At 48.8% G+C, this 22,950-nt stretch overlaps 1 protein-coding gene across 1 annotated transcript in view; it reads right to left on the reverse strand.

The window, feature by feature from the left end:
• ABCC8 (ATP binding cassette subfamily C member 8) overlaps window positions 1–22,950 on the reverse strand; it is an 803,652-nt gene that overhangs the window by 302,823 nt on the left and 477,879 nt on the right. Inside the window, 3 exon segments of the mRNA XM_030201075.1 lie at window positions 16,257–16,362; window positions 16,451–16,526; window positions 22,625–22,735. Of these exon segments, the coding sequence (XP_030056935.1) occupies window positions 16,257–16,362; window positions 16,451–16,526; window positions 22,625–22,735 (293 nt within the window).

Raw genomic sequence — 22,950 nt, forward strand, 5'->3', positions numbered from 1 at the left:
GGGGTGAAAAGGAACCATTTGAATGGGGACCTACTGCTCAACAATCCTTCATTGCCATAAAGAAAGCCCTACTCCAAGCCCCTGCGTTAGGCCTTCCTGATGTGGAGAAACCTTTCTCATTGTATGTCCACGAGCGACAGGGGGTTGCTCTGGGTGTGCTGACCCAGATGATGGGATCCTGGCAGAGGCCTGTTGCATACCTGTCTAAACAGCTGGAAGGAGTGGCTAAAGGATGGCCAGCCTGTATGAGGGCCATTGCAGCAACAGCCTTACTGGTCCAGGAAGCTGATAAGTTGACCTTGGGGCAAGAACTGGTTGTTAAAGTCCCCCATGCAGTTCTCACCCTCATGGAGTATAAGGGCAACCACTGGTTTACAAATAACCGCATGGTTAAGTACCAAGCCAGCTTGTGTGAGAATCCACGGATACACCTGGAAACAGTGGCTACATTCAATCCTGCTACTCTTTTGCCAGCATCTGAGGGACCACCAGATCATGACTGTATCCAAACTATGGATGAAGTGTACTCCAGTCGACCAGATCTTAAAGATGTTCCGTGGAGGGACCCAGATGTAATTTATTTCACAGATGGAAGCAGTTATGTGGAGAACTCCAAGCGACTGGCAGGCTATGCTGTGGTGACAGAGGACAAGGTGATAGAAGCGAGAGCCCTGCCCCAAGGAACTTCAGCCCAGAAAGCAGAACTTGTGGCCCTCATACGAGCTCTGGAGTTAGCAGCAGGACTGGTAACCAACATTTATACTGATTCCAAATATGCCTTCACAACTCTACATGCTCATGGAGCTTTGTATAAGGAAAAGGGACTCATAAATGCTGCAGGCCAACCTGTTAAGTATGGACCTGAAATACTTCAGCTGCTAGAGGCTGTGTGGGCCCCTAAGAAGGTAGCTGTTATTCACTGCAGGGGACACCAAAGAATAGATACTCCAGTGGCCCGAGGGAACCGCCATGCTGATCGGGTGGCCAAGGAAGCTGCTCGAGGACCCCCAGCAAGTACTGTGACCCCCCTGTTCCAAATCCGACTGCAAGAATGGACACCTATATATACCCAAGTGGAAGAGAAATGGGCTCAAGAAGAAGGTGCAGTAAGGAGACCTGATGGCTGGTTACATCTCCCTGATACCAGAGTTCTGGTGCCACGCCACCTAGCTTGGCCTGTAGTGTCTCAAGCTCATGACCTATCACACTTAGGGAAAACAGCACTAGCCCGCCTACTCAATCGAGTAGTGGTGCTGGAAGGATTGGATAGTCTGGTTGCCACTGCCTCTGCCCGATGTACTCTCTGTGCCCAGAATAATGCTCGTCAGGGACCCCGTATTCCACCAGGAGTTCAGTCTAGAGGACTAACACCCTTTGAGTCCCTAGTTATAGACTTCACAGAAATGCCCAGGAGTGGTAGGTTCCGATACCTCTTAGTCATGGTCTGTACCTTTTCTGGGTGGGTGGAAGCATATCCTACAGTCACTGAGAAAGCCACAGAAGTAGCTCGAGCCCTCCTTAGGGATGTCATCCCCAGGTATGGACTGCCCCTTGCCATAGGTTCAGATAATGGTCCCGCCTTTGTTGAAGCTACACTTCAGGCCCTGTCCCGCGCATTGCGCATTACCTGGAAATTGCATTGTGCCTATCGTCCCCAGAGTTCAGGGCAGGTTGAGCGGGCAAACAGAACCTTGAAAAATAGCCTAGCAAAGATTTGTCAGGAAACCCAATTGAAATGGCCACAGGCATTGCCACTAGCCCTCTTTCGCCTCCGATGCACCCCAACTAAAGGAACAGCCCTCTCTCCCTTTGAAATTGTGTATGGGAAGCCCCCAGCCATTTTACAGGGAATTAAGGGAGACATAGGGATTTTAGGGTCTGCCCAGGTGCAGGAGCAGGTAGCCCTCCTGGGTAAGATAATTTCTGAGCTTCAGTCTTATGTGAGAGAAATAAACCCTGTCCCCTTCCAGGCTCAGGTACATTCCTTCCTGCCAGGGGATAGAGTTTGGGTGAAAGACTGGAAGCTCCAGCCTTTGGGGCCCCGATGGAAAGGACCTTTTACTGTTTTGCTTTCTACCCCTGCAGCTGTGAAGGTCGCAGGGATTACTCCATGGGTCCATTGGTCTCGAATTAAGTCTGCTGACCAGACTGAGCCCAGCACGGATCAGACGGAGCCTAGACAGTGGAGAGCAGAAAGAGATCCAGCGGAGCCATTGAAGTTGCGCCTGACCCGAACCAAAGAATCTACTAGCTGAAAAGAAGGGTCAACTGCATACTGCAGGAGCGGCTGAACTTCGGCTTCACACTGAGACTCTTTCTTGCCCAGATTCTGGCTTTCTTGGAATTTGAAAGCTTGATCCTTGTCAGTTGAGGGTCTATCCCAACTGGTATAAGAACTCAAAGACTGAGAACATTATATTAGAGTAATCTGTGATTAGCACAGACTGTTGAAATATTATTGCTTAATTAGTTTGCTGTATTTGTTTTAGATTAGGAAGAAAGAAAATGTTAGTAGTTTGGATGCTTTTGTTGTTTTCTACTCCTTGCCTCCTTGTTCCTAATACCCCAACTCGCTCCAACCTTTGGTTACACTCTGTCCAGGAACTAATTAGCCAGGCAAAGATTACTTCCCCTTGTATTGTGTGTTCCCGATTTTCTCCTTATACCACAGATGTCCCAGCTGTACCTGTCCCTGTGCAACTCCCAGCTCTTATACCTCCCTATTTTTCGAGTTCAGGCCCTTGGAGCCAGGATTATACTTGGTGGTCCTTTTATAATGCTACTTCCCCCTCTGAATCTTCTCTAAGGCCAGTTTTTACGTCTCCCTATCCAGCCTCTGGAGTGTTTTGTTTAACAAGAAGCATCTCAACTGTTCTTCCCATTCCCTGTAACTATACTAATGTTCTCCCAGAAAAAGGAGAATCTGTGTGGGTAGTTTCTCCAGGTACTCCTATGTGCCCTGCTACCATACCTGTAGATTATGACCCAGGTGATTATCTGGCTCCTAAGCGTACCACTGAGAAGACTATAGTGTCCAAGCTTATTTTCTACTTTCATAAGTCCCCGGGGTATGAAGAGTTATTAACAAATGAGCAGCCTGTCACAATTGGGGATTGGCGCCTATGGTGTGCAAAGTCTCCATTTCGTCTTCGTTCCCCCTGGGATAGGGGCTCGCATTATGGGCACCCTAAGTACCCTGTCCAGCCTGAGCCAACATTTATTGGGAACTTTCCTCACCCTCTCCTTGGTCATTACTGGCTCTGTGATAATGTCCTCCACATGATTCTTCCCGCCACATATGATTTTTGTGTATTGGTAACCTTGAATTATTTTCCTAAAGTTATTCCTCTTAAGCCACTATCCCCGCACCGCTCTAAGCGAGAGGCTTTGTCCTTACCCTCCTCCGTTGCCACAGAGGATGAGGCGATTGAATTAGCCCTCCAGTATATTAATTCTACTTATCCTCTGACTAAAAAGAGACTTGTAGCCCTTTCTGCCACGGCCTGGATTCCAATTGGAGGCCCGGTAGCGGGTATTACTGAACTAGGTATGGCTACCCGGAGACTTCAATCCCTACTCCATGTTTTAGTTCATGAGCTGAACGTGGTAGTCAATGCATTGCAGGATCAAATTAATGAATTAAGTATAGTTTCTCGGTATAATCGTATGGGCCTTGACTATCTCTTTGCAGCTCAGGGTGGCCTCTGCACAGTGTTAAATTCTTCAGAGTGCTGTACTATTGTCATAAATAGGACGCATGTAGTTAGGCATGCCATGGATAAAGTCCTACAGTTGGCCAGCCTTAATGTGGAGGATTACCGAGGAGGATTAGACCTTACCTCTTGGTGGTGGTCATTGACCTCCTGGATACGTCCTTTGTTCATTTCCCTAATAGTCTTAGTTTTAGCAGGGTTTTTGTTTTGTTTCCTGGCCTCATGTGCTTCGGCAGTATGCCGTCGAACCTTAACAAGTAGGGTAATGGTGATTCACAAGTCTATTCCTAATTAGGATCACTATAATCTCCAGAGTTTGAGTTGTGAGACTTATCTCTGCATAAGCTGATTTTAGTCTCAAAGGGGGGAATGAGGCAGCGGGCAAAGAAAGTGTTAACTCTGAGAAATGATATTAAAAGCTTGAAGTTAGAATTCTAACTTTTTACTTTGCAACTAAAGTGAAGGTATGCCAGATGGTTCATATTATTTCAATGTCTAGCTTGGCCGAGCTAAGGTTAGGAAAGGTCAGTGAGAAATGAAACTCTGTCCCTTGTGAATTGCCAATGCTAGCTGGCACAGCTGTAAACTATTATGAATGAATAAAGGAATGAGCCAGACATATGATTAATTGTAGTTTAAAATGCTTAGATAGAAAATACTATTTAGAGAGAGAGAGGCAATAGATTAGTATTTACAAGTTTTTGATATTTAGAATATGTCTTATAAGAAATACTGATTCTGTGTAAATTAATAAGGTTTGTGTCTGTGTAGAATATCTGTTAAATTCTGTATTACTCTTTGTCTGCTGTTTAAGAGGTCAAGCAAGGACTGCATTGAGGAGATCAACATGTGGTTTGACTTAGCCATAGTTCTGGCTGGTTCAATGTATAAGCTGATAGGTGAAGAGGTCAGAACTAGTCAGCTCTCTTCTCCTTGATTAATTATAGCTAAGTGTAGGACTGGCCTCCTGGAAGTAATAACCTGATATGTATGCTATTAAGTAAGATTGGCTTTTGACCCCTTTAATGAATGCCAGAGTTTAGTTAGCAGTTAGTACTAGGAATATGAGAAATCAATCATAATAACATGTAAGAGACTGGAGACCAAATGTCTGGCTTAAGGGGCCCCAGGTCAGAGGTCAGTTTAGGATGTCTGGAACCTATGTAACTGATATTTCAAAAGTAATGATTGGTTGAGGCAAGGTAGCCAATCAATTTCTTAACCAATTGGGAGTAAAGGGGGCTAGGCTAGGAGGAGGGCTTAGGACCCTATTTAAGTAGGAGCAGAAGCAGTTTACGTCAGAAGGAGCTCAGAAGAAAGAGAAGGACAGAAGGAACAGACAGAAGAAGGAGAAGACAGCATAAGAAGAGAAGCAGCTGAGACAAAGACACAGAGAGCTGAGAGAAAGAGAAGAGAGCTAGAACTGATGTCTTGCTTTGTTTGCTGGCAAATAAAGAAGATTTTTCTCTCATACTGGTGTGTGCTGTCTGACTCCTGAAGCATCACAAATTCATGCCTCCATTCCTGCAACAGCAGAACGCAAAGTCAGGGAGCTGAGGGCCGGCAGGTGAGCCGGCCCTCAGAAAAAAGGTGCCGGTATGCTGTACCGGTGTGTACCAGCACAAAAAAAGCACTGATTGTTAGAGACAGGCATGTCCACTAGAATCCTACAGAACTTGACTATCTTTCGCTATTGAAAATGTGATATTGAAAGAGCACCCCTCGTTGGCAGCAATATAGTTGGAGGACTCCCACTCAGCTTACAGGAAATAGTCAGGTTGCCAGAATCCCATTTCCCCTCCTTACCCTCCTCCCTAGGTGGCCCTCATCATAGGAGCTAGCTCTGTGGTGTTGAGCAAGCTCCTTTATTGTGTATAGAGAGGGGCACTGTGTATTGCATCCCCAATCATTTAAAAATGTTAGCACCTATAGGGTTTGCATTTCTGTGGTACAATCAAAACGTTATTCTGCCTTTCTGTGGTACAATTAAATACGGTTTACATATATTATGTGCAGGTACCTTCTCTGTCCCTAGTGGGCTCAGAATCTAAGTTTTGTACCTGAGGCAAGTGCCCAGGGTCACAAGGAGCTGCAGTGGGAATCAAATCTAGTTCTCAGCCCACTGCATTAACCATTAGGCTACTCCTCCACTCCAGGATCCTCCTTAGGTGGCCAGCATCATCCCCTCTGCTGCTCTACTTTTTCCCAGACCTAGGCTGAAGCTGAAAGCAGATTCAGCACTGATGTAGGGCTTTTAAACACAGGCTCACACTCATGTGCTGCTGTTTTGTGCCCATTCCTGTCGGGGGTGGGGAGAATAGGACATGGCAGTGCTGAAGCATGGGCCTGTGTTTAAATGTCCTGCACCCTAGGGGGCACTGCAGTGGACTTCACAAATTGATCCTACCCTTACCTTGGGTGCTGAGCCCCCCAACCCCCCTCCCCAAACCCACTACCCACAACTGTACAACACTACCATAGCCCTTAAAGGGTAACGGGGGGCACCTACATGTGGGTACAGTGGGTTTCGGGTGGGTTTTGGAGGACTCCCATTTACCACCATAAGTGTAACAGGTAGGGGGGGGCGGTGGGCCTGGGTGCCTGAAGTGCACTGCAGTACCCACTAAAAACTGCTCCAGGGACCTGCATAGTGCTGTGATGGAGCTGGGTATGACATTTGAGGCTGGCAAAAAATGTGTTTTAATTTTTTTTTTTTTTAGGTGGGAGGGGGTTGGTGACCACTGGGGGAGTAAGGGGAGGTCATCCCCGATTCCCTCCGGTGGTCGTCTGGTCAGTTCGGGCACCTTTTTGAAGCTTGGTTGTAAATAAAAAGGGACCAAGTCAGGGGCGTAGCCAGACCTCGCCAGGAGGGGGGGCCAGAGCCCGAGGGGGGGCACTGTTTAGCCGCCCCCCCCCCCGAGCCGCCGCTGCCGCTGCCGCCACCACATCGGACCCCCCCCCCTGCCGGCCTGCCCACGATCCCCTTCAACCCCCTTCCCGCCACCAACTCTCCCCCGCCGTCGCCGCGCACCCTGTCGCCGCAAATGATACCTTTTTTGAAGAGAGACTTCCTTCCGCGCTCGAGTAGCGTCTTTCTTCAACGAAGTTCCGTCGATCAGCTGTTTCGACGCCGGCGACGCTGCTGGCGTCAAAACAGCTGATCGCCGGAACTTCGTTGAAGAAAGGCGCTACTCGAGTGCGGAAGGAAGTCTCTCTTCAAAAAAGGTATCATTTGCGGCGACGGGGTGGGCGGCAACGGCGGCGGGGGAGAGTTGGTGGCGGGAGGGGGGTTGAAGGGGATCGTGGGGCAGGGGGCCAGGGCCAAATCTACAGGGGCCCGGGCCCCCTCAGGCCCCACGTAGCTACGCCACTGGACCAAGTAAAGTCAGCCAAATGCTCGTCAGGGCCGGCCTTCTTTTTTCCATTATCGGCCGAGGCCAGCCATCTCTTAACCATGCCCCCGTCCCGCCTTCGGTACACTGCCGACACACCCCCTTGAACTTTGGCTGGCCCTGCGACGGAAAGCAGTTGAAGCCGGCCAAAATCGGCTTTCGATTATACCGATTTGGCCGGCTTTAGGAGAAGGCCGGCCATCTCCTTCGAAAATAAGCAGGTTAGTGGCATGGCCAGTCCTGTGTGACTAAATGGCAGTTCACCATGTAGTGCATGCATGATGTTTCCTCTCTTATTATAATTAAATCTATTTGAGGCTGCTTTTAAAATTTAAATCGCCATTGTCCCTGATCTTAGCCTTTATGATGGAACTATCTTTATAACAAAGTTTCTCTTATGTATCTTGTTTGCGTTTTGTGGCTTGATAGTATGCTCCACAAAACAAGGACTGTCTACTATATGTGTCTGTACAGTGCCAGTACTATGTGTGTAGCGAATGATACATACCTGTAGCAGGTGTTCTCCGAGGACAGCAGGCTGATTGTTCTCACGACTGGGTTGGCGTCCACGGCAGCCCCTCAAACTGGAAGAAAAAAATCTCGCGGGAGGTCCCGCACGCGGGGCACGCCCACCGCACATGCGCGGCCGTCTTCCCGCCCATGCACGACCGTTCCCGCTCAGTTAAATGACAAGCAAAGAAATGAGGAAAAACACAACTCCAAAGGGGAGGAGGGAGGGTAGGTGAGAACAATCAGCCTACTGTCCTCGGAGAACATCTGCTACAGGTATGTATCATTCGCTTTCTCCGAGGACAAGCAGGCTGCTTGTTCTCACGACTGGGGTATCCCTAGCTCCCAGGCTCACTCAAAACAACAAACATGGTCAATTGTACCTCGCAATGGCGAGGGCATAACAGAAATTGACCTACGAAGAACAACTAACTGGGAGTGCAGCCTGAACAGAATAAAACCGGGTCCAGGAGGGTGGAGTTGGATTCAAACCCCAAACAGATTCTGCAGTACCGACTGCCCGAACCGACTGTCACGTCGGGTATCCTGCTGAAGGCAGTAATGAGATGTGAATGTGTGGACAGATGACCACGTTGCAGCCTTGCAAATCTCTTCAATAGTGGCTGACTTCAAGTGGGCCACTGACGCTGCCATGGCTCGAACACTATGAGCCGTGACATGACCCTCAAGAGCCAGCCCAGCCTGGGCGTAAGTGAAGGAAATGCAATCTGCTAGCCAATTAGAGATGGTGCGTTTCCCGACAGCGACCCCCTTCCTATTGTGGTTGAAAGAAACAAACAATTGGGCGGATTGTCTGTGGGGCTGCGTCCGCTCCAGATAGAAGGCCAACGCTCACTTGCAGTCCAATCTGTGCAACTGACTTTCAGCAGGGCGGGTATGCGGTCTGGGAAAGAATGTTGGCAAGACGATTGACTGGTTAAGATGGAACTCCGACACCACCTTCGGCAGGAACTTAGGGTGAGTGCGGAGGACTACTCTGTTATGATGAAATTTTGTATAAGGAGCATGAGCTACCAGGGCTTGAAGCTCACTGACTCTACGAGCTGAAGTAACTGCCACCAAGAAAATGACCTTCCAGGTCAAGTACTTCAGATGGCATGAACTCAGTGGCTCAAAAGGAGGTTTCATCAGCTGGGTGAGGACGACGTTGAGATCCCATGACACTGCAGGAGGCTTGACAGGGGGCTTTGACAAAAGCAAACCTCTCATGAATCGAACGACTAAACGCTCTCCAGAGATGGCTTTACCCTCTACACGATGATGGTAAGCACTAATTGCACTAAAGTGATTCCTTACTGAGTTGGTCTTGAGACCCGACTCTGATAAGTGTAGAAGGTATTCCAGCAATTTCTGTGCAGGACAAGAACGAGGTTCTAGGGCCTTGCTCTCACACCAAACGACAAACCTCCTCCACATAAAAAAGTAACTCTTTTTAGTGGAATCCTTCCTAGAGGCAAGCAAGACACGGGAGACTCTCTCAAACAGACCCAAAGAAGCGAAATCTACGCCCGCAACATCCAGGCCGTGAGAGCCAGAGACTGAAGGTTGGGGTGCAGAAGCGCTCCGTCGTTCTGCAAAATGAGAGTTGGAAAACACTCCAATCTCCACGGTTCTTCGGAGGACAACTCCAGAAGAAGGGGGAACCAGATCTGACGGGGCCAAAAGGGCACGATCAGAATCATGGTGCCGCGGTCTTGCTTGAGCTTCAGTAATGTCTTCCCCACCAAAGGTATGGGAGGATATGCGTACAGGAGGCCCTTCCTCCAATGGAGGAGAAAGGCATCCGACGCCAGTCTGCCGTGTGCCTGAAGTCTGGAACAGAACTGAGGCAGCTTGTGATTGGTCTGGGAGGCAAAAAGGTCCACCGAGGGAGTGCCCCACGCTCGGAAGATCTTGCGTACCACCCGGGAATGGAGCGACCACTCGTGCGGTTGCATGAGTCTGCTCAGCCTGCCGGCCAGACTGTTGTTTACGCCTGCCAGGTACGTGGCTTGGAGAAGCATGCCATGCTGGCTTGCCCATCGCCACATCCTGATGGCCTCCTGACACAGAGGGCGAGATCTGGTGCCCCCCTGCTTGTTGATGTAATACATTGCAACCTGATTGTCTGTCCGAATTTGGATAATCTGGGAGGACAGCCGATCCCTGAAGGCCTTCAGTGCATTCCAGACCGCTCAGAGCTCCAGGAGATTGATCTGAAGACCGTGTTCCTGGAGGGACCACACCCCTTGGGTGTGGAGCCCATCGACATGAGCTCCCCACCTCAGGAAAGATGCATCCGTCGTCAGCACTTTTTGCGGCTGAGGAATTTGGAAGGGACGTCCCAGAGTCAAATTGGTCCGAATCGTCCACCAGCGCAGCGAATTGTGACAACTGGTGGGCAGGCGGATGGCATCATCTAGATTCCCTTTGGCCTGGCACCACTGGGAAGCTAGGGTCCATTGAGCTGATCTCACGAGCCATGGGAGTCACATGGACTGTAGAGGCCATATGGCCCAGGAGTCTCAACATCTGCCGAGCTGTGAGCTGCTGGGACGCTCTGGCCTGGGAGGTGAGGGACAGAAGGTTCTGCGCCCTCGCCTCGGGAAGATAGGCCTGAGCCCTCTGTAAATTCAGCAGAGCTCCTATGAATTCCAGAGATTGGACTGGCTGGAGATGGGACTTCGGGTAATTTATCACAAACCCCAGCAGCTCCAGTAGTTGAATAGTGCACTGCATGGACTGAAGAGCTCCCGCCTCTGAGGTGCTCTTCACCAGCCGATCGTCGAGGTACGGGAACACGTGCACCCCCAGCTTGACCAGGTACGCCGCAACCACCACGAGACACTTCGTAAACACCCATGGTGCAGAGGCGAGCCCAAAGGGCAGCACACAATACTGGAAGTGACGTGTCCCCAGGCGGAATCGCAGATACTGTCTGTGAGCTGGCAGTATCGGGATGTGAGTATAAGCATCCTTTAAATCCAGGGAACATAGCCAATCGTCCTTCTGAATCATGGGGAGAAGGGTGCCCAAGGAAAGCATCCTGAACTTTTCTCGCACCAGATACTTGTTCAGGCCTCTCAGGTCTAGGATGGGGCGCATCCCCCCTGTTTTCTTTTCCACAAGGAAGTACCTGGAATAGAATCCCTGCCCTTTCTGCCCGGGTGGTACGGGCTCGACCGCATTGGTGCTGAGAAGGGCGGAGAGTTCCTCTGCAAGTACCCGCTTGTGGTGGGAGCTGAAGGATTGAGCTCCCGGTGGACAATTTGGTGGGGTAGAGACCAAATTCAGGGTGTATCCACACCGCACTATTTGGAGAACCCACTTGTCGGAGGTTATGAGAGGCCACCTTTGGTGAAAAACTGTCAACCTTCCCCCCGACCGGCAGACCGTCCGGCACGGCTACTTTGATGGCGGCTATGTTCCCATGGATCCAGTCAAAAGCCCGTCCCCTGCTTTTGCTGTGGAGGCACAGGGGGCTGCTTAGGCGCACGCTGTTGACGGGAACGAGCGCGCTGGGACTGTCCCTGTGCCTGAGGGGGCCTTCAGGCCGGTTGGTTGTACCTACGCTTGCTGTAAGCATAAGGTGCAGCCTGCCTGGTCTGGGAAAAACGTCCCCCAGTGGAGGCGGATGCTGAAGGCGCCCGGTGGGAGAGCTTGTCGAGAGCAGTTTCCCGCTGGTGTAGTTGGTCCACCAACTGCTCGACCTTCTCACCAAAAATGTTATCCCCCCGGCAAGGGACATCCGCCAGCCGTTGCTGGGTGTGGTTATCCAGGTCAGAGGCACGCAGCCATGAGAGTCTGCGCATCACTATACCCTGGGCCGCGGCTCTGGATGCCACATCACAGGTGTCATAGATACCCCTGGACAGGAATTTTCTGCACGCCTTCAGCTGCCTGACCACCTCCTGAAAGGGCCTGGACTGCTCCGGGGGGAGCTTGTCAACCAGGTCTGCCAGTTGCCGCACATTGTTCCGCATGTGGATGCTCGTGTAGAGTTGGTATGATTGGATTCTGGTCACGAGCATGGAAGAATGGTAGGCCTTCCTCCCAAACGAGTCCAGAGTGCGAGACTTCCGCCCTGGGGGCGCCGAGGTGGTATCCCTCAAACTCCTTGCCCTTTTGAGAGCAGAGTCCACGACCACTGTCATGAGGCAGCTGTGGCTGCATCAACTCCGGGTCTGTGTGGACTCTGTATTGGGACTCCGCTTTCTTAGGGATGGTGGGATTAGATAAAGGCTTCAACCAGTTCCAAAGCAGTGTCTCCTTGAGGACATTGTGCAACGGTACCGTGGAAGACTCTCTAGGTGGTGATGGATAGTCGAGGACTTCGAGCATCTCCGCCCTCAGCTCATCCACTGTGACCACTGGGAAGGGAATGCTGATAGACATGTCCCGGACAAAAGAGGCAAAGGAGAGGCTCTCTGGAGGCGAGAGCTTCCTCTCCGGTGAAGGCGTGGGGTTGGAGGGAAGACCTGCAGACTCCTCGGAGGAGAAATATCTGGGGTCTTCCTCCTCCTCCCATGAGGCCTCCTCCTCGGTGTCGGACATGAGCTCTCTGAGCTCTGACCGCAACCGGGCCCGTCTCGACCCCGACGATGGTGAGGTGGAGTCCCTCCATCGACGTTGACGGGGATTCCACCTGAGTGGTGATCGAGACCGGTGCCGCATCACAGGGCCAGAGCCAGCCGGCACTTCCATCAATGGCACCGCGGGTGCAAGCACCCCCGGTGCCGGCAAGGCCTGGCGCATCAGCCCCTCCAGGATCCCTGGGAGGATGGCTCGGAGGCACTCGTCTAGGCCCGCTGTCGGGAGAGGCTGGGGGGCCGGTGCGGGCGTCGGTGCTGGAAGCTGCCTGGGTCCAGGAGACGGTACCGGGGTACCCGACGACCTGCGCATCGACACCTCTTCGTTAGAGGGGGAGCGCTCCTCCTGGCATTGGCGCTTCTTAGGGGTCGAGTCTTCTCTCAATGTCCCGGAGCTGCCAGTCCCATGCGCCATGGGCGACCGATGACGGTGCTTCTTCGCAGCTTTCTTTCGATGCCCATCACTACTACTGCTACTATTTAGCATTTCTATAGCGCTACAAGGCATACGCAGCGCTGCACAAACATAGAAGAAAGACAGTCCCTGCTCAAAGAGCTTACAATCTGCTCCGCAGCATGGACGAGGAGGAGATGGAGTCTCCGTGCCCTCTGGGGGTCAGATCCGACAGGGTTTGGTCCTGATGGCCCTGAGCTGCGGGAGCGGCCAGGGCGGACTGCCCACGCAGTCGCTCACCGCCGCCGTCGCTGGCAGGTCATCGGGCCAAGAGAACCTGTACTCCTGGGGTCGGTGCCATAGTCGGCGTCGAAGATGTCGACATCGGTACCGGTACCAAAGACCCGGCCGTCGACACCGATGCCGCCGAGGTCGACGTCGAAGGGCCGGCGCAAGTTCCAAAAAGACGGTCCCGAAGAACTTGCCTCGCCACCTGTGTCCGCTTTCGCAAGCCGAGACACATGGTGCACGCCTTGGAATTATGCTCCGGACCAAGGCACTGGAGATACCAAGTGTGAGGATCGGTATGCGAGATCTGCCGGCCGCACTGACCACACTTCTTGAATCCGCTCGGGACCTTCGAGGACATCGACGGAAAAATTGCGTCGGCGAGGTCAAAATCGTCGATGGTGGCGGTAAAAAGGAACATCACAAAATAAAGAACAGACGCGCGGCCACAAGGCTGCGACGAGGTGAAACAAATGGAGAAAACTCAACGAAAAGGAAAGGAAAGTCTTTTTTTTTAATTTTGTTTTAAAAAGGGGGCGCGCGAACGCGCGGAAAGCGAAAGAAAATAAAGAAAATCATGGACTAGGCCGCAAATCGGTTTTCCGGGACTGACATGGAAAGGGACGAAGACGCGTCTCTCTCCAGCGCGGAAATCGAAAAAACTGAGCGGGAACGGTCGCGCACGGGCGGGAAGACGGCCGCGCATGCGCGGTGGGCGTGCCCCACGTGCGGGACCTCCCGCGAGATTTTTTCTTCCAGTTTGAGGGGCTGCTGTGGACGTCAACCCAGTCGTGAGAACAAGCAGCCTGCTTGTCCTCGGAGAACTTGTAGCACTATATAAATGATTAATAATAAAAGCAGAAAACTAGCCTGTGTGAAAGTTGCCCTCTTCTGCTCAATTAAAAGTATATGCAGGCTTCTATAGCATATGCAGTGTACCTAAAGCTGCATGTGTTTAGGATGGTGGAAATAAAACTGTACATACACATTCAGTTTTGAAATGCACATGTTACTTCGGCTCCTACTCAATAACCAACACAAATGGGTGCAAAGTTCACAGCTACTTTTATTGTATACTAGCCGTTAAACCCGTTAAAATGGGCGAGTATTGGTATGTTCTATTTTGATGTCTAACTCCCTCCCTCCCAGCTCCAAGGCCCCATTCCCTCCCCTCCCAGCTGCAAGGCCCCCCGCCCTCCCTCCTTCCCTGTCAGCTCCAAGGCACCCCTCCGTCCCTCCCTCCCAGCTCCAAGGCCCCCTCCCAGTTCCAAGGCCCCATTCCCTCCCAGCTCCAAGGGACCCCCTCTGTCCCTCCCTCTCAGCCAGCTCCAAGGCCCTCCTCTGTCCATCCCTCCCAGCTCCATGGCCCCCCCTCCTTCTGACCTCCCATGTCCAGCATCCTCCCTCCTTCCCTGCCAGCTCCAAGGCCCTCTGTCTCTCCCTCCCAGCTCCAAGGCCCCTCCCCTCCCAGCTCCAAGGCCCAAGTTCCAAGGCCCCTCCTCCCTCCCAGCTCCAAGTCCCCCTCCTTCTGAGACCTCCCATGTCCAGCATTTCTCCTGCCCTCCCCCCCTCCCCAAGGTCGCCGCCGCCCCTCCCTCTCCACCAGGGCGCCGCCGCCCCCCCCTCCACCAGGGCCGGGCCCTCTCCTCTCCATTAAACGTACAGCGCCTCACCTCCGAAACCGCAGCAGGCAGATCGCCTCCCGTCGGCCTTCCTTCCCTGCCTGTGTCCCGCCCTCGTATGACATAACGTCGGCGAGGGCGGGACACAGGCAGGGAAAGAAGGCTGACGGGAGCTGATCTGCCTGCTGCAGTTTTGGCGCTGTAAGTTCAATGGAGAAGAGAGGGCCCGGCCCGGGTGGAGGGGGGCGAGCGGTAGAGGCGACCTCGGGGGGGGGGGGGGGGAGCAGTAGCGACCTCGGGGGGGGGGGGGGGGGAGCGGTAGCGACCTCGGCAGTTCCCTCCCTCCCCTTCCGTGTGGTGCACTCCTCAGCGCAGTTTCCCTCTCTGTTCCGTCATCACGTCTTGACACGGGGGTGGGACAGAGAGGGAAGTCTCTACTGCGCATTTGCAGGTGAGTCGGTCACTTGCCATTTATATGTTTGATACTTTGCAGCTGTCGGTTTGCAAAAGGAAAACAATGTGGATAGTTTTCCCTTGAAAACTGGTTGTAAATGTATTTATTTATCCTAAAAACTAAACGGTTTACAACATCTATCAGCGACTATCTACCCTTCCAAAAATCGCTAAAAACCCGTCTGTTCAAGCAGGCCTACCCAAATGACCCAAACTAATCTTATGAACCCATCTACCAAACACATATCCAGGAGACAACGACAAGGACCCAGACTACATCTCCCACCAAATTTCCCAATGCTTATCCCGTGTCCCATCTCCCCTCCCGCCTCTCTACCCCCCCCCCCCCCAATGATCACCTACACCTTGCTCACGCCTCTCCTACTCCTTTCACCCATGCCCATCTCTACCTACCTATCTCTTTTACTAGTCTGCTATATTTAACTTATATTTTCTCTATCAATACTCTGTAATCCATATTATTATGTAAGCCACATTGAACCTGCTTTGAGTGGGAAAGCGCGGGTACAAATGTAATAATAAATAAAGAAAATAAAAAACAAATACAGACACAAAATACAAAAGAAACAAAAAATATTTAACAAATCTCTGCCTACACTACTCAGACCACAGATTCATCAGATATTAAAAGCCTGGAGAAATAAATATGTCTTTAGATCTTTCTTAAACTGCTTCAGGGAAAACCTGGAAGGGTATTCCACAATAGAGGACCTGCAATAGAGAATGCACATTTTGTTGTTTCTGCCTAATGGATATGCCTCAATTCGGGCACTTTTAATTTCTTATCATTACATATTCTCAATAACCTATCTGATGTCTGAAATTGTGTTACCTTAGAAAAATAAGAAGGAGAGACTCCACACAACCCTAGGAACATTAAAACCAACACTTTAAATTGTACTCTGTATTTTACAGTTAATCAATGTAATGCATGTAACATTGGGGACATGTGATCAAATTTCCCCAAATGGAAAAATAATATATACAGGCTAAAAGTGCAAGGCAAGCAATATGGCCTATTCAAAATTGCTATACTGAAATAATACCCCCCAAAGCAAAGGGAACTAAATAATATCTAACATATTCATTCTTTTCCAACAGTTTTCTCTATTTAACCTGTGTTGTAGTGGCCAGAGTAAAACACAGCAGGTTTGTACATGACAGCCCTTTGTTATGAAATAAATACACAACATTCTACTCGGAGGGATGAACATTTTGGCTACGGAAAATTTCCCCAACAGTACTCAATACAGGTTATTTTATGAAAGTGTTACCTGTTCCAATATACTGTTCCTGAAATCTTCTGCATCTCTGCAAGAGTGGCTAGCAATAATGATGATTTGCCACAGCCCACCTGCCCTACAATCATTGTTAATTGCCCTGTGGAGCAAAGAAACATATTTACTTTTGCTGTGTTAACCACTGTCAAGCAGATTTCCAACTCTATATTTTATCGCTGATATTTTACCTCGGGGTATCTTGATATCAATATTGGACAACGTTGGAGTTCCATCAGGAGTCCAAGTGAAAAATCCATTGGTGACCTGCACCAGTAAAGAATAAGATGAACATTAGAAAGGGATGAACCACACCTCTACCATTAAACTGATCCTGTAGCCAGGCTGCAACTCAGGATACTCTTGATCAGTTCTCCTTTCTGATAAGGCTCATGACAGAAGAAACATGACCAAGCTTCTATGGAAAGCAGGAAGCTGCTGCTGTTGTGGTAGTTCCTACCAGCCAAATACAAGCAAATGTTGAACTTCTTTGGATGAGGTCCATGAAACTGCTGATCAAAATCAAGAAATTTTATTTTCTGAAGAAACCTCTGACTTCCTCAGTCATTCCTTCCAGGTCTTCCTCACTTTATCTTCTGAGGTATCTATTATAATATGAAACTCAACAAAGGGGAGTAGTTACTAAACTGTGTTATGGTCCACAAGCTAATTATCTTGGAAAAATAATGCCAGCAATGCCACAGCAAAATGCTCCTGGCCACTTCTTAAAGGGGTCAATGATAAAAATTAGTAGCTGCCCCTCCCCCTTCCCTCAAATTATATCTTCCCTACCCCAAAGACCCCCTTCCCAAATGCCCCTCCAAATACATGCCCTCTCCTGATGTCCCCCTGTTCCAAAGACCCCACAATTAAATATCCATTGCCCACCATTCATGAATAGCCCCCTCCCCCAAATCTATACTTACTACTACTACTACTACTTATCATTTCTATAGTGCTACTAGACGTATGCAGCGCTGTACACTTGAACATGAAGAGACAGTCCCTGCTCGACAGAGCTTACAATCTAATTAGGACAGACAAACAGGACAAACTATATTTACTAATTTCTGGTGTCTAGTAGAATAAGGGCAAGAGCAATCCTCATTTGTTCCTGCCCATTGCCTGTGCTGGATTCAAAATGGCGCCGATGAACCCTAGTGGGAATCTCACAGTACTATTGCTGGGGGTCAGGATGCCATATAAAAACCAAAGGGCCCTTGACCTTTAGTGGCAGTACTGTGAGACTACCACAATGGGTCAACAGTGCTATTCAGAACCAGGCCCTAGCAAGGGGCAGGAGTGATTGGAGATCGCTCCTGCCCCATCCCCACTAGACACCAGGTCTTACTAAAGGTAGACTTGAGGTGGAGGAATATGGAACAGTGGGATAGTGCTTCTAGTGATTGAAGGGGGTCTTCAGGGCAGGGAGAATGTAATTGGTGGGTATTTGGGGAAGCAAACCATTGGGTGGGGCAATATTCAGGGGGCATATATTGTGGGGCATCAGGAGTAGGGTATGTAGGGATGGCATTATGAGGGGGGTATGAGGGGGCATTAGAGGAGAGGAAGGGGATGTGGGGCAGCTGATGAATTAGTGCTGAACCCATTAAGAAGCACATGGGAGCATCAGGCGGTGGTTTAGTGTCCAGTGCTCCCGGACTCAATGACTACCTAGCTTATGAGTCTGAATACAAGCTGTGTTATTCATATTCTATGGTAGTGACTAAGGTGTGGTACTGAGCTACCATAGGTTAATCACTTCCAAGAGAAATTAAAGTGCAGTAAAAAGTACCTTCACAAATATTTCCCAAAGCTCAAACTTCATATTGTCTCAACTACAGTGTAACCAAGGAGCATGGGTGTGTTCCGATACCTCACAGAGAATTTAGTTCCATCTGCACTGCATGACAAAATGATTTACCAGATGGCTAGATTGCAGAACCATCCCGTGATGCAGTGGAGTGAGTCTGCTTGACATGGCATATGCTCTCATCCTAGGCCAACAATGGACTGTGAACAAAACTACATTTAGGCGCCAGTGAGAAGATGCCTTAAAATATAATAGGACAGTGACCCAGCACTGGGCGGTCACAAGCACAAATGGGCAGTGGTCCAGGACGGCAGGAATAGGAGGCAGTAGGAGGGGAGGGGGAGGGGAAGAGGAAGTATAGAAGGGCTTGCAAGCTTATGCAAGTTAGGTAAGGGATAAGTAAGGGAAGGCACAAAAGAATAAGGGACCTATATGGAGGCAGGTAACAAGACAGGAAGTCTGGGAGGTGAAGTGGAAAAGAGGTGACTTCTGGTAGCAAGAAGGGTGGTGCCTGCAAGGTATAGTTACCATTTTAGCCTGCTGCTCCTACAGCTCTCCCACCCTCCTGCCCCATAGCAAGGAGTTAGGGTCTTGTCGCAGCATTTCACAGGCAGCGGTGGGTCCCAGCCTGAAAGAGTACACAGCACGATGTTTCAGACCACAGCAAAGTCAAAGGTCATGTGGTTGTTCTCCAATGCTAGAAGTGGCATGGGTGATGTCTAAGACCGAGGGCAGTTCCCCTCTTGTATGGAGGGGGGCCAGTGTCAGATTGACAGATGATCAGCGGAGCCTACCTCTTACTTGGATGGAATGGGGAGGCTGAAGGCTTCAAGAAAGAGAGTCAATGGTTACGAGAGAGAAGATGCTTTGACGGCATTCCCTTGAGCAAGCTGTGATGTTAGCGCCTGGGCATGTCAGCGGTATATGCCGTAGACGGAGCAAAACATTACAGCATGATTACGGCAGAAATAGAGAACTGTGTGACTTAAAAGGCTAGGCCACTTTCCTCCAGTGCTCTAGATAGAAATTGAGTCATATATTTGAGTGTTTATTACTGTAGAATGTATACTTGATTGGAAATTGCTTGCTATTGTGAATGTATTCATAAATATGAATGTAGAATGCTGAGGCCACAATAAATTTCACTCTTTATCGGATAACTGGTCAAGTGTGAATATATACTGTGTATGGTCTGGACTGAAAGGAGAGTGCTGAAGTGCCACCTGCCCAGTTTGTAACTTTGTAAAAGAAAAAATATATTGTAGGTATTCCTCTTTTCCTTTTTTTAAAATGAGAGGTTAGAAACTGTGAGAGTGGACTGAGATATTATAAAACAAATAACAGCAAAATCAGCAATATTATTTTCCAGGAGTACCAGAAACAACCCCCCGATATTCAGCACTATTAATCGGTCAGAAACAGCTGCTGACTGGCTAAATAGTGTTTTTGTGGCTAACCGCAAATATTCAACGGGAGATAACCGGTTATCTTCCACTGAATATTTGTGGTTAGCTCCTACCACTAAACCGGCTATGTTGCATGAATTATCTGGTTAGGTGCGGATATTCAGTGTCAGACCGGATAAGATTAGGGGTTACATCAGACCGCATAAATAGCAGTCCTATCTTTAACCGTTACAACTTAACTTAACCGATTGGCTACTGAATATCGATGTAACTGGTTACGTGTTTAGCAGCCCAAAAAAATCTGGATATTCAATGCAGGTCTTTTCTGGCAGCTGAATGTCGGGTCCACAGTGCTTATTATTTATAGAAGTACAAGAGCAGGGCAAATACTGTAAACTGTCACCCTTCACTGTTCGCCTTTATCTAAAATTATATCTTGAGACATTTCTGATCTGAAGAAGGGTTACCTTCGAAAGCTAATCGAAAAATGTATTGTTAGTCCAATAACAAAGGTATCATCTTATTTTCTTTTCTATGTTTTGTTTTATTTCTATTTATTATCTTGAGACAAGAATGAAATGCTGTGAGTAAAAATGTAGGAGCTGATTTATGAAGGCTTTAACACCACCCCCCCAATCCGTGTCTTAGTAAATCAGGTCCTTAGTCAATCCTTTAGAATCTGACAGCCTAAATGCTACCATTTCCCCACTAAAGGTAATGCTATACAGTGGGGGAAATAAGTATTTGATCCCTTGCTGATTTTGTAAGTTTGCCCACTGACAAAGACATGAGCAGCCCATAATTGAAGGGTAGGTTATTGGTAACAGTGAGAGATAGCACATCACAAATTAAATCCGGAAAATCACATTGTGGAAAGTATATGAATTTATTTGCATTCTGCAGAGGGAAATAAGTATTTGATCCCCCACCAACCAGTAAGAGATCTGGCCCCTACAGACCAGGTAGATGCTCCAAATCAACTCGTTACCTGCATGACAGACAGCTGTCGGCAATGGTCACCTGTATGAAAGACACCTGTCCACAGACTCAGTGAATCAGTCAGACTCTAACCTCTACAAAATGGCCAAGAGCAAGGAGCTGTCTAAGGATGTCAGGGACAAGATCATACACCTACACAAGGCTGGAATGGGCTACAAAACCATCAGTAAGACGCTGGGCGAGAAGGAGACAACTGTTGGTGCCATAGTAAGAAAATGGAAGAAGTACAAAATGACTGTCAATCGACAAAGATCTGGGGCTCCACGCAAAATCTCACCTCTTGGGGTATCCTTGATCATGAGGAAGGTTAGAAATCAGCCTACAACTACAAGGGGGGAACTTGTCAATGATCTCAAGGCAGCTGGGACCACTGTCACCACGAAAACCATTGGTAACACATTACGACATAACGGATTGCAATCCTGCAGTGCCCGCAAGGTCCCCCTGCTCCGGAAGGCACATGTGACGGCCCGTCTGAAGTTTGCCAGTGAACACCTGGATGATGCCGAGAGTGATTGGGAGAAGGTGCTGTGGTCAGATGAGACAAAAATTGAGCTCTTTGGCATGAACTCAACTCGCCGTGTTTGGAGGAAGAGAAATGCTGCCTATGACCCAAAGAACACCGTCCCCACTGTCAAGCATGGAGGTGGAAATGTTATGTTTTGGGGGTGTTTCTCTGCTAAGGGCACAGGACTACTTCACCGCATCAATGGGAGAATGGATGGGGCCATGTACCGTACAATTCTGAGTGACAACCTCCTTCCCTCCGCCAGGGCCTTAAAAATGGGTCGTGGCTGGGTCTTCCAGCACGACAATGACCCAAAACATATAGCCAAGGCAACAAAGGAGTGGCTCAGGAAGAAGCACATTAGGGTCATGGAGTGGCCTAGCCAGTCACCAGACCTTAATCCCATTGAAAACTTATGGAGGGAGCTGAAGCTGTGAGTTGCCAAGCGACAGCCCAGAACTCTTAATGATTTAGAGATGATCTGCAAAGAGGAGTGGACCAAAATTCCTCCTGACATGTGTGCAAACCTCATCATCAACTACAGAAGACGTCTGACCGCTGTGCTTGCCAACAAGGGTTTTGCCACCAAGTATTAGGTCTTGTTTGCCAGAGGGATCAAATACTTATTTCCCTCTGCAGAATGCAAATAAATTCATATACTTTCCACAATGTGATTTTCCGGATTTAATTTGTGATGTGCTATCTCTCACTGTTACCAATAACCTACCCTTCAATTATGGGCTGCTCATGTCTTTGTCAGTGGGCAAACTTACAAAATCAGCAAGGGATCAAATACTTATTTCCCCCACTGTATCTGTGCAGCACAGAGATGAAAAAGCTGTCACTTCTATAATAAAGGATTTTCTTTCACCATTGTGTGTTTACATCTGTCCATATCACCAGGGAACATTATACTTTTATAACTAGAAAAGAACCACTTGCATGGCTATCTCCATTGAAAATGGAGAATCACAAAATACCAAAAGCCTCAATTAAGGAATGGAAATGTCAAGGAGAACAGTATTTTATATGCTTGTGGTGATCTTCACAACCAATCTTGGTTTTACCCCTCTTTTCTTAAGCAACTAAATCAGACAATACACATAGCATGAGGTAAAACTAGGACTGGCTCAGCTTGTTCCCTTAGACATGGATCTTTATCTGTCACCCTAAGCATGTTGCTTCTCAGCAAATGGAATTTTGCTTCTTCCAGTGGATTTTGGCTCTTTGACTATGGTGTACTAACACAGTGCTTTTCACCTTGAGGGCTGTTAACAAATCTGTTTTTCATATAGTCAACTTTAACAAGTCGTTGGACAAAATATCTGCAAATATATCCCATGAATATTCACTACCTATATCATGAAAACCAGACCTGTTGAGGTCCTGGAGGATTAATATTGAAGAACAGGACCTTAGCTTCTGGAGAACACTTGTACATCAACACAAACATGAGGTGAAAGTACAAAGAAGAGTAGATAAGGAAATAGTGAAGGAGAAGAATTTTGGTTTCTGCTTTAGCAATTGGAACTCAGAAGCTGATTATTTGATACTTTGGAGTGTAGGGCTCTGCTGTGTAAGGGTAAGAGACAGAAAGATTCTGCAGTGGCAGAGTGGGAAAGAGTGACCCATAAATCACCTTTATACAAAACTCATCTCCTTCTGTGTTGTTAGCTTGTCTTCTCAGGTGAGAGTTGTAATTGTTCCAGTCTTCTCTGGTAGACTTCTTACGATTAACAACTTTGAGGGGCTGTGCAGGAGCAGGAAGATAGAAACAAAGGTGAACGGTGATGGTGCAGTGAATGTGTCTAAAACCTGGACAGCCACAAGCAGCATACATTCTATGAACATTCTAGTCTTTGCAGGAAATTAACATGTGATGGGTTTCAGGCAGTTGAAGAGATTATGGGAATGTTTGATGAAAGAATGTACAATGGAGAAAACAGCTGTTTCTCAAGGTGGTGA

This window comes from Microcaecilia unicolor, chromosome 4 (genome assembly GCF_901765095.1).
Source record: "Microcaecilia unicolor chromosome 4, aMicUni1.1, whole genome shotgun sequence".
NCBI lineage: Eukaryota > Metazoa > Chordata > Amphibia > Gymnophiona > Siphonopidae > Microcaecilia > Microcaecilia unicolor.